Here is a 12,534-nt window from a genome sequence, read left to right as displayed (position 1 = left end):
TAACCGGAAGGTTGCAAGTTCAAACCCTTGAGCTGACAAGGTACAAATCTGTCGTTCTGCCCCTGAACAGGCAGTTAACCCACTGTTCCTAGGCAGTCATTGAAAATAATAATTTGTTCTTAACTGATCTTGCCTAGTAAAATAAAAAAATAACTGTCTGCAATTATACAAATTGTTATCCAAAGAACCAATATCAAAAGTTTTCCCCTACAGGGACAAAATAAAAAAAAACATGTTGGTACTAACTAGCACTTTTTTTTGTGTATACAGTCATTGGCTACCCTAAACTAGTGCTGTACCAATTAAGTTATTTGTTTGGTCCCATTTCAATCCACCTGACCACCTTTTATTCACTGATTGATGCAATATAGCATAATAAAAGCGAATGGGTTGCCTGCCTGCCTGCCTTTCTGGTGGCCGCAAAACAATATTTCCAATCTTTTATTTCTGTCTGATGGAAAAACCTAGCTGAGCGTGGCTAATTACTTTTGTCAATGCTGAATTAACAGAGCAGAGCAAGAGAAGGGCAGCATATGCCAGCATGCCAAAAATGCCCTCAAATGAACTGATGAGGTAAATATTTCAAATTTCAAATAGATGCTACAGTATTATTAAATTAGTGACTCTGGTACAGATTTTATTTTGTGAGCATCCAGAAATGACACTTTCATTTAAAGGGATGTTTCAGTGGGATGACATTCATAGTAGGCCTTTATTTATTCCCAATTCTACAGACGTTGTCTGGGAAAGCTTTGAAAAAGAAAGGAAAACCTCAAGAAACAAATCCAACACTTCAAATATCTCTAGAAATGTGTTTATCGCTTTAATTAAACTCAAACTTCTACATCTTTGTATTTTCCTAAAATGGGTAATAGCCAGTAATTCATGGAGCGGAAAGTAAGAGAAGAAAGTAATTCATGTAACTTTATTGCTGAGTGGTTATGATTAAAACCTGTGGGAAATTGTCAGAAAGCTGTGGAGTTTGTCTCTAACTGATGATTTGATGAGAATTTGGATCCTACCCTGGTTCCTGCTGCTCCATAAGGAGGCCTAGCTAGCTGACTTAAAATACAATTAAAAGCACTAGTCTGCTTCAACTCTTTGTTAATGAGGCATTCACTTCAGAATACACACACCACTGACACAGAAGTATATAGAGGCATTATATCAATCTGAACTAAAAATTAAATGAACTCTGCTGTAATGTCATGAGAACACAGTTAGTAACTAAGAATAATTATAGGTCATAATAAGCTATATTTGTAAGGGCCATCAACCTATAACCATTACCATAGAGTGAAGGTGAGAACACACCTAAAGGTATATTTAGAGGGTGCTAAATAGCAAGGAGTTACTACAGTGAATGAATGGGAGACAACAATGAATGACCTTTCCTAGGAGGACACTCACATTTAGGTAGCGTGCATCCAGCTCCACCTTCTTCTCCAGCTCTGTCAAAAGCTCATTGTGGAAAGACTTCAGCTAGAGGACAGAAAGGACTCCAAAGAGTTAATGATAACATAAGATACACCCACACATCTCATCACCAACACAGACAGGAATAGAACCTGCTTCAGGTTGTTATGTTCTCAACTTCCAAACCAGACTTGTTTGTTTAAAAAAAAAATTGACTAGTCTGGCTGGCTGTCAGCGTGTGTTGTGGTGTCAACATGACTTGGAGAGAGACGTTTGTCGTGACATCAAAACTAACACACTCAAAGGATTAGGGGAGGTTGTATAGCACCGGTATGTAAATTATGTCAAAATTCATGCCAATGTTGAGGTTATTTATGTGTGTGTGAACACGTGCCTGTGTACTCTCAGTAAAAAAAGTGTTGTCCCCATATGAGAACTATTTGAAAAACCCTTTTTGAACCCAAAATAGTTCTACATGGAACCAAAAAGGGTTCTACCTGGAACCAGACAGTGTTATCCTATGGGGACAGCCGAAGAAGCATTTTGGAAACTTTTTTCCTAAGAGTGTGTATGTTGACAATTGACTTTTGCGTCAATAGAGACAAATAGCAGAGTTATCTCCAGTCCCAGACCAGGCGGAACTGAAAACAAACTACAAAACAACTGAATCAATGGTGCCTCTAAATAATGAAACATCCCAGATTAACACATGCTGAGGTGGTGTCTTCAGATGACAGAGGGACTCTAATTAATAAAAACAAGAAAGTCCACTTCGCTCTGCTTTGGAGTACTGCTCTTTCTAAAGGGCCCTTAAAGTTACTGTGTCCCAAATGGTACCCTATTACTTATAAAGTACATTATTTTTTACCAGAGCTTAGTCAAAGGTAGTGCACTGCACAGGGAATAGGGTGCGATTCGAGACTGAAACTGTATCAAAACCCTTCGGTCTCTTTTCTTCTCTTTTTGTCTTAGTAGTCTGAAGCAAAGTCTGAAGCAATAATATTTTCTTAAATTCTAGAAGTTGGCTGTGTGCTGTAAGAGCAGGAACAGACGAGATGTAAGTGTGTATAAAAACAATAGTTAAGAGGCCAGTAGTCCATTGTTTGTGTGTGCGTAGTAGAGCTCTGCTCCTTTGAATTCAAGCATTGCACAGTATCTTCATATTTTCAGGCAATGGCTTTAAAACGAGGATTAGCAAAATACTTAGTTAGCTCCTGGTATAGATTGTGATTGGGTGATACTAGAGTTGAGATGCCAGAGCAAATGTAAGAGACAATAAGCCTTCATCATCCTGATCATGGTCCTGTATTCTTCTCACCATATCTTCAAGCTGCATCTGGATCTGTCTGTGGACCTCAGCCATCTGAAAGAGAACGTCCCCTAAAGAGAGAACACACGGGAAAGAAAATGGGGAAAAGAGAGAGAGGGAGAAAGAAAGAGACAGAATGATATTAAATATTATGTGTGTCGCTGAAAGCTACATCAACGTGCAAAAACCAGACCATGCAGCCACACAAAACACTTGGAAGTCAGGTGGAGTGAGGGAGGGAGACGAGGGAGGAGAGGATGGGAATGAACAGGATGGAACATCAGTCAAGTCACGGAACTAAAAACATTGTAAACTTAAAAGAATAGAACACAAATATAAAAACAGAAACAGAGAATGTAAGAAAGTCACGAGCTAAACAAGATATCTAAAGACACAACTCTGTCTGTAAAAATGAATGAAAGTAGTCATGGTAATATTAGCTCATTTTACTAGTACTGAGAACATACAGCACAAATACTCCATATATTCAGTACAAATTTGTCATATTATGAGAAAGAAATCAAATGAAACTTCCACAAATTAATGAGTACTTCTTTATACTAAGATATAGTGCTTTGCATTAAATAAAACAACATAAAAATACTTCAAACAAAAAAAGCAGAACCAAGAGAAAAGTTGAAAATAAAACAAACAGAAAGTAAAGGGTGATTCATGCAGGGAGATATAATGCGTGTCATTTTAAGATACCTACATGCTGCCTCTTCTGAATATGCAATGCATTGTAAAAAAAGGAACAAAAAGATCTAGTTTGAGCAAAGAACGAATAGAAGGCTAAAGAACTGGAGAGACAGTGACAGATCAAACTACCCCAGAGAAACGAGACAAGACAGGTTTCCAAATAGGTTCCCCAGATAAAAGAATGAGACACATGAAAGGGTTCCACACACAAACAGTGATTGTGTTCACTCAAATATTGACTTAGCAGACATTCAAAGGGAGACGACTTATTGGAATCTATTCATTATCCATATATAAATCAAAGAATTCTAATTTCCAATCTCACCGCACCCTCTCTATTTCTATGTAACACACTGCCCTACCCTGACATCATTTGCTGTATAATATGTGGTCAGTGGCGTTCTGAGTTCAGTAATTTAGGTTATTAAACACGTTAGAAAGGAGAAGAAGAGCTGAGGGTAGAGAGTAAAACTAAGGGAACATGATGATCCTTCCCATGTGGAAAGAAAGAAGTAAGGAGAACATTCTAAGAGAACATTCTAGAGGGGGGCTTTCCATAGAATTAGGAATTAGAATACGAATTAATTTAATAGGATCTCTATGGGGCTTTCTTTTACGACATCACAGCATAGGGAGGCTTATCAGGAGGTGTTGAGGTCATCAAGCTACGACTCTAAATGAGAAGGGGATTTAGGAGTAGGGAAGGTTTGGAAAACATTAAGGTCCCTTCTAACAAGGTTTGGACCGGATTCGACATTTTCAATTCTACAAAAACAGCATGTTATGCAAAACTGTTACAGTGCACACAACATATGAGTTTATTGGCTTAGAGATTATATTGTTAACTGCACAATGCACACACTTAAAAAATCTTAAACTCTTACACCCGCTGGTGGCACTTTCTAAACAACACATAATATTGTATACAACCCTGATAAAGTACATTTAGGTTTAAAAAATATAAGTCCTACTAACACATGCTTAGTACTGTTGTGAGAATGCTGTTCATTGACTACAGCTCAGCATTTAACACCATAGTACCCTCCAAACTCGTCATCAAGCTCGAGACCCTGGGTCTCGACCCCGCCCTGTGCAACTGGGTACTAGACTTCCTGACGGGCCGCCCCCAGGTGGTGAGGGTAGGTAACAACATCTCCATCCCGCTGATCCTCAACACTGGGGCCCCACAAGGGTGCGTACTGAGCCCTCTCCTGTACTCCCTGTTCACCCACGACTGCGTGGCCACGCACGCCTCCAACTCAATCATCAAGTTTGCGGGCGACACAACAGTGGTAGGCTTGATTACCAACAACGACGAGACGGCCTACAGGGAGGAGGTGAGGGCCCTCGGAGTGTGGTGTCAGGAAAATAACCTCACACTCAACGTCAACAAAACTAAGGAGATGATTGTGGACTTCAGGAAACATCAGAGGGAACACCCCCCTATCCACATCGATGGAACAGTAGTGGAGAGGGTAGCAAGTTTTAAGTTCCTCGGCATACACATCACAGACAAACTGAATTGGTCCACCCACACAGACAGCATCGTGAAGAAGGCGCAGCAGCGCCTCTTCAAACTCATGAGGCTGAAGAAATTTGGCTTGTCACCAAAAGCACTCACAAACTTCTACAGATGCACAACCGAGAGCATCCTGTCGGGCTGTATCACCGCCTGGTACGGCAACTGCTCCGCCCACAACCGTAAGGCTCTCCAGAGGGTAGTGAGGTCTGCACAACGCATCACCGGGGGCAAATTACCTGCCTTCCAGGACACCTACACCACCCGATGTCACAGGAAGGCCATAAAGATCATCAAGGACAACAACCACCCGAGCCACTGCCTGTTCACCCCGCTATCCAGAAGGCGAGGTCAGTACAGGTGCATCAAAGCTGGGACTGAGAGACTGAAAAACAGCTTCTATCTCAAGGCCATCAGACTGTTAAACAGCCACCACTAACATTGAGTGGCTGCTGCCAACACACTGACTCAACTCCAGCCACTTTAATAATGGGAATTGATGGAAATTGATGTAAAATATATCACTAGCCACGTTAAACAATGCTACTTAATATAATACTACTATATAATGCTACTTAATACATTATTTATCTCATATGTATACGTATATACTGTACTCTATATCATCTACTGCATCTTTTTGTAATACATGTATCACTAGCCACTTTAAACTATCTCATATCTTTATACTGTACTCGATACCATCTACTGCATCGTGCCTATGCCGCTCTGTACCATCACTCATTCATATATCTTTATGTACATATTCTTTATCCCTTTACACTTGTGTGTATAAGGTAGTAGTTTTGGAATTGTTAGCTAGATTACTCGTTGGTTATTACTGCATTGTCGGAACTAGAAGCACAAGCATTTCGCTACACTCGCATTAACATCTGCTAACCATGTGTATGTGACAAATAACATTTGATTTGGTTAGAAAGGTAAGAACTGTGGATTCTGATGGTGTCTAGGTGTGACTACTACAAATCTACAAGACTACAATGATGTGACTACTACAAATCTCTTCCTAGTAACAGAATTGAAAGTCTAGGTTTGAAATAAAATGTCAGCCATTACTGTTCACAAAGGATTTTTTAAAATAAAGTTAAAAAGGAATGAATACAACCCTGATCACGCATAAACAGTTCACTTTCACAGCAGCCATGTTGTATTCCTTCTCACATATACAGTTGAAGTCGGAAATGTACATACACCTTAGCCAAATACATTTAAACTCAGATTTTCACAATTCCTGACATTTAATCCTAGTAAAAATTCCCTGTCATAGGTCAGTTAGGATCACTTTATTTTAAGAATGTGAAATGTCAGAATAATAGTAGAGAGAATGATTTATTACAGCTTGTATTTCTTTCATCACATTCCCAGTGGGTCAGAAGTTTACATACACTCAATTAGTATTTGGTAGAATTGCCTTTAAATTGTTTATCTTGGGTCAAATGTTTCAGGAAGCTTTCCACAAGCTTCCCACAATAAGCTGGGTGAATTCTGGCCCATTCCTCCTGACAGAGCTGGTGTAACTGAATCAGATTTGTAAGACACCAGGTTTGTAGGACAACCGTAGTTTTTTTTTTTATGGCGGTTTTGGAGCAGTGGCTTCTACCTTGCTCAGCGGCCTTTCAGGTTATGTTGATATAGGACTTGTTTTGCTGCGGATACAGATACTTTTGTACCTGTTTCCTCCAGCATCTTCACAAGGTCCTTTACTGTTGTTCTGGGATTGATTTGCACTTTTTGCATCAAAGTACATTCATCTCTAGGAGACAGAACGTGTCTCCTTCCTGAGTGTTATGACGGCTGTGTGGTCCCATGGTGTTAATACTTGGGACCACGCTGTACTATTTTGTACAGATGAACATGGTACCTTCAGGTGTTTGGAAATTTCTCCCAAGGATGAACCAGACTTGTGGAGGTCTACAATTTTTTTCTGAGGTCTCTCTAGTCTGTGAAGGGGTTCTCAAACTTTTTGAGTCTGGTGACCCCTTTTGTGATAGCAAATTCATCAGGGACCCCCTCATAATCAGAACGCAACTCGAGTGAGAGAAAAATAGCATACGATGAGTTTTAATATGACTTCAGCCGTGCATGGCTGGACGAACCAATACTTGGGCCCTGTGAATGAACATTTAAAGGCCCGCCTCTTGGCATCGGAGAGAAAATTTTACAGTTCTTGCAAGCCATCTGATGCACATTCAGATGTCATTAATCAGCACTGCAGATCTCTCCCTGTCCTATGCCGTGCCTTGATTGTATTACTGTTGATTGTATCTGGAAATGTGCACATACACCCTGGTACAGCTACTGTTGCTAGCCTCAATTCTGACTTGTGCTCTGATATCTGCTTCACTGATTTCTGCTCTCGTAAAACACTAGACACTAGAAGCTTATTACCTAAAATGGATAAATTGAAAGTGTGGGTTCACAGCTCCAATCCAGATGTGTTGTCCATTACTGAGATATGGTTAAGGAAGAGTGTTTTGAATACTGATGTTAACCCTTCTGATTATAACCTTTCTCTGCAAGACAGATCTTCCAAAGGATCACCTTCAGTGCTCGGTTGTCTCCTTCAAGTCTTGACACCGGCCTGTACCCTACCTGCCCTAAGCTCACTCCTGGCACCTTACACTAAGTCTGAATTTGTCCTGATAGGTGACCTAAACTGGGACATGCTTAAACCGCCTGACCAAGTCCTAAAGCAATGGGACTCCCTAAATCTTTCTTAGATTATTACCAATCCCACAAGGTATGACTACAAACACCCAGAAAAGGCTACTCTCTGTGATGTTATGCTCACAAATAATCCTGATAGGTTTCAGTCTAGTGTTTTCTGTATTGACCTTTATTTAACTAGGCAAGTCAGTTAAGAACAAATTCTTATTTTCAATGACGGCCTAGGAACAGTGGGTTAGCTGCCTTGTTCAGGGGCAGAAAGGCAGATTTCTACCTTTCGGTTACCAGTCCAACGCGCTAACCACTAGCCTCCCTGCCGCCCGTAGCAATCACTGTTTTACAGCCTGTGTTCATAATGGCTGCTCAGTGAAACGACCTGTCCTGATTTGTCATAGACGCTTGCTAAAAAACTGTAATGAGCAAGTCTTCAATTAATGAACTGGCCTCTGTAAAATGGTATAGAATCAGCGTGATCCCCTCTGTCGAATACGCTTGGACCTTCTTTTTTATATTTTCAGTTGTATTGTTAACAAACATGCCCCCATTAAGAAAATGAGAATTAAAAACAGGTTCAGCCCCTTATTTGACCTTGATCTTGCAGAAAAACTCGAACTCAAGAATTGCATTTGGCGAAAGGCTTGGCACACGCACACTCAGGCTGACTGACTCTCATTCAGGAAAATGAGAAATAAGTGCACTCGGGCTATCCGGAAGGCCAAAATTAGTTACTTTGAGGAGTAGGTCTCTCTCTGTGGGTCTAATCCCAAGAAGTTCTGGAAAACTATTAAAAAGTAATTACTTTTTTGCCATGACGCAAGAGATTTTGTTTTTGTTGCAGCATGAAAACGAATATCCTGCAATACCACACATTTTTCCATGAGACAAAGAGGAAACTTTGTAGTTTTAAATAAAATACTAATTGGGGGGAAGAGAAGAAGTATTGAGTTGAAAAATGTATAATTGGTGGAATACTATGGATACTCATATGCCTCCCAGACCCATGTTGCCCAGGATTAAGAAATTGTATATTCGTTCCACCAATTCGGTGCATTTTGAGAAGTGGAACTTGGTCCAAAAAACCATTTGATTTCATTGTTACATTCTGTCATAAAGAGCACATGTTCAACTTCATAAAACATGTTTCCCTATCTCAACAGGGTAAATAAATAAATAAAAATACTACTTAGTAAGTGCCTATTAAGTACCAAATAAAGTAACATTCTTCTTGAATCAGCCATAAATCCCCATGTGACAGGGGGAATTGAAACAACAGGGAGTGGCAATTGAAGCATCACAAAACAAACTAGCCTGCCTATCTATGGGTAACAGGGTGGACTTGTTATGCTTGACCTGCTCAGTTTTCCTCTACAAAACACCAGAAAATGGTCCAGAATAGAAGAACCAGCTCACCTGTTTTTGACTATTAGATGTTCAATGTTTCTTCATAATTTCTAAAAAAAAGGGGTTTGACTTTAAAATCACAAACACTAAATAAATAATAATCTTCAGAAATGACTTTGTCAAAGCAACAAAATAACTAGGGCTTTACAATGACAGCAAAACAACATCTGTTGTTGTTAGAAATATTCATTTAAAAATGAAATGTGGAACTGTATTTATTTGTACGCACTGTTTACAGGTCTGGCTCCATGCCAAGGTGGACTGTGCAGTCCCAGTGCTGATCCATCACACGGTGAGACTTCTAAGAGGACATCAGAGGATAACAATGGTGGTGAGGGAGTGAAACAGCATCCTTCCTCTACCCACCACCTTCCTTCCTTCCTTCCTTCCTTCCTTCCTTCCTTCCTTCCTTCCTTCCTTCCTTCCTTCCTTCCTTCCTTCCTTCCTTCCTTCCTTCTTCCTTCCTTCCTTCTTCCTTCCTTCCTTCCTTCCTCTACTCACTACCTTACTTCCTTCATTCCTCTACCCACCACCCTCCTCCCTTCCTTCCTCTACCTACCACCCTCCTCCCTTCCTTCCTTCCTCCCTTCCTTCCTCTACCACCACCCTCCTCCCTTCCTTCCTTCCTTTACCCATCACCCTCCTTCCTTCCTTCCTCTACTCACCACCCTCCTCCCTTCCTTCCTTCCTTTACCCATCACCCTCCTTCCTCCCTTCCTCTACTCACCACCCTCCTCCCTTCCTTCCTTCCTTTACCCACCACCCTCCTTCCTCCCTTCCTTCCTACTCACCACCCTCCTCCCTTCCTTCCTTCCTTTACCCACCACCCTCCTTCCTTCCTTCCTTCCTCTACTCACCACCCTCCTCCCTTCCTTCCTTCCTTTACACACCACCCTCCTTCCTTCCTCTACCCACCACCCTTCCTTCCTTCCTCTACCCACCACCATCCTCCTCCTCCTTCCTTCCTCTACCCACCACCATCCTCCTCCTCCTTCCTCTACCCACCACCCTCCTTCCTTCCTTCCTTCCTTCCTTCCTTCCTTCCTTCCTTCCTTCCTTCCTTCCTTCCTTCCTTCCTTCCTTCCTTCCTTCCTTCCTCTTCCCACAACCCTCCTTCCTTCCTTCCCACCACCCTCCTCCTTCCTTCCTTCCTCTTCCCACCACCCTCCTGCTTCCTTCCTTCCTCTTCCCACCACCCTCCTTCCTTCCTTCCCACCACCCTCCTCCTTCCTTCCTTCCTCTCCCTACCACCCTCCTCCTCCTTCCCTCCTTCCTCTTCCCACCACCCTCCTCCTTCCTTCCTTCCTCTTCCCACCACCTTCCTTCCTTCCTTCCCACCACCCACCTCCTTCCTTCCTTCCTCTTCCCACCACCCTCCTCCTCCTTCCTTTCTTCCTCTACCCACCACCCTCCTCCTTCTTTCCTTCCTTCCTCTTCCCACCACCCTCCTCCTCCTTCCTTTCTTCCTCTATCCACCACCCTCCTCCTCCTTCCTTCCTCTACCCACCACCCTCCTCCTCCTTTCTTCCTCTACCCACCACCCTCCTCCTTCCTTCCTCTACTCACCACCCTCCTCCCTTCCTTCCTTCCTTCCTTTACCCACCACCCTCCTTCCTTCCTCTACCCACCACCCTTCCTTCCTCTACCCACCACCCTCCTTCCTTCCTTCCTTCCGTCCTTCCTTCCTTCCTCTTCTCACCACCCTCCTCCTTCCTTCCTTCCTACCTTCCTTTTCCTACACCCTCCTCCTTCCTCCTCCTTCCTTCCTCTTCCCACCACCCTCCTCCTTCCTTCCTTCCTCTTCCACCACCCTCCACCTCCTTCCTTCCTCTTCCCACCACCCTCCACCTCCTTCCTTCCTCTACCCACCACCCTCCTCCTTCCTTCCTTCCTCTTTCCACCACCCTCCTCCTTCCTTCCTCTACCCACCACCCTCCTCCTTCCTTCCTTCCTTTCTTCCTTACCTCCTTTCTCTACTCACTACCTTACTTCCTTCCTTCCTCTACTCGCTACCTTACTTCCTTCATTCCTCTACCCACCACCCTCCTCCCTTCCTTCCTCTACCCACCACCCTCCTCCCTTCCTTCCTCTACCCACCACCCTCCTCCTTCCTTCCTTCCTCTACCCACCACCCTCCTCCTTCTTTCCTTCCTCTACCCACCACCCTCCTCCTTCTTTCCTTCCTCTACCCACCACCCTCCTCCTTCCTTCCTTTCTCTACCCACCACCCTACAACTCCCTCTATCCATCAACCACCTTCCTTCTCCTTCCTTTTCTCCCTGCATCCATCCATCCAACCTCCACTCCTTCACTCAATCTTGCGAATACCACAAGCCATTAACTACATTTGTGGGCAGTAAGAAAATGAAGGTGAGGGAGGGAGGATATAGTAGCTCCATGCTCTGAGTAGCGTGACTACAGCATCTGAAGATTACTGAGCCTTATGGAGACTCCTGCTGATGTAGACTAAACAGACCACAGTGTGTGTGTGTGTGTGTGTGTGTGTGTGTGTGTGTGTGTGTGTGTGTGTGTGTGTGTGTGTGTGTGTGTGTGTGTGTGTGTGTGTGTGTGTGTGTGTGTGTGTGTGTGTGTGTGCATGCGGGTGAAGGTGTGTGTGTGCATGTGGATGTGTTCAACTATACTTGTGGGGACCAGAAGTTCCCACAAGAATAGTAAACAAACAAAAATGTAACCAACTGGGGATATTGTGTTAGTCCCCACAAGGGCAAATGGTATTTCTTGGGAGTTTAGAAAAGGGAAAGGGGATTAATTGTTAAGGTTAGAATTAGTGTTAAGGTTAGATTTAGGGTTAGGGCTAGGAGCTGTGGTTTAGGGTTGGGTTTGGAGTTATGGTTAGGTTTAGGGTGTCGGGTTAGGGTTGAGGTAAAGGTTAGGGTTAGGATCAGGGAAAATAGGATTTCAAGTGGGACTAAATTGTGTCCCCACAAGGTTAGGCATACAAGACTGTGTGTGCATGTCTGTGTTTCCTTCTCTCTCTGATCTAACTCCATCCTGCCAGCTGAAATATCTGCCTCTTTCTCTCTCCTGTCCCTGCAGGCCTGTCTAAGCCTCTTACAGATAATCAGCACAGATCACAACATCTGAAGCTTAGAGAGACTATTGTTGTCTGGTCGTAGTGGAGCCCTATCAATTAAAGAATACACAATTAATGCCCCTCAGCTAGTTTGTCTTGTTCACACTGGGTCCACTGGTCTTGGGGTCAATTCTTAGGCCACAAGATTCAGGGATAACCTAAGAATCTAATCGACTGCAGGGGACAGAGAACCTAAGAATCTAATCGACTGCAGGGGACAGAGAACCTAAGAATCTAATCGACTGCAGGGGACAGAGAACCTAAGAATCTAATTGACGGCAGGGGACAGAGCACTACTTTTGATCATGGTTGTGCAATTGTGCACTGTATAGGGATTAAGGTGCCATTTGGGACAGTCTGTCTTGTCCACTGAGGGTGCCCTGCGGTCGATTTGATTCTTAAGTGTCC

At 43.0% G+C, this 12,534-nt stretch overlaps 1 protein-coding gene across 6 annotated transcripts in view; it reads right to left on the bottom strand.

The window, feature by feature from the left end:
• Positions 1-12,534, bottom strand: part of baiap2b (BAR/IMD domain containing adaptor protein 2b) — a 174,495-nt gene that overhangs the window by 80,112 nt on the left and 81,849 nt on the right. For 4 of the 6 annotated variants that reach the window (XM_024431506.2, XM_024431538.2, XM_024431529.2 and 1 more), the window contains 3 exons: positions 3,438-3,449; positions 2,735-2,796; positions 1,411-1,482 (listed from right to left, as the gene is read on the bottom strand). In XM_024431506.2, the coding sequence (XP_024287274.2) occupies positions 1,411-1,482; positions 2,735-2,796; positions 3,438-3,449 (146 nt within the window). The remainder of the gene's footprint in view (positions 1-1,410; positions 1,483-2,734; positions 2,797-3,437; positions 3,450-12,534) is intronic. The other 2 variants (XM_024431514.2, XM_024431548.2) reach the window with 1 other exon arrangement.

This window comes from Oncorhynchus tshawytscha, linkage group LG01 (genome assembly GCF_018296145.1).
Source record: "Oncorhynchus tshawytscha isolate Ot180627B linkage group LG01, Otsh_v2.0, whole genome shotgun sequence".
Taxonomy (NCBI): domain Eukaryota; kingdom Metazoa; phylum Chordata; class Actinopteri; order Salmoniformes; family Salmonidae; genus Oncorhynchus; species Oncorhynchus tshawytscha.
This window is presented reverse-complemented; position numbering and strand designations above follow the sequence as displayed.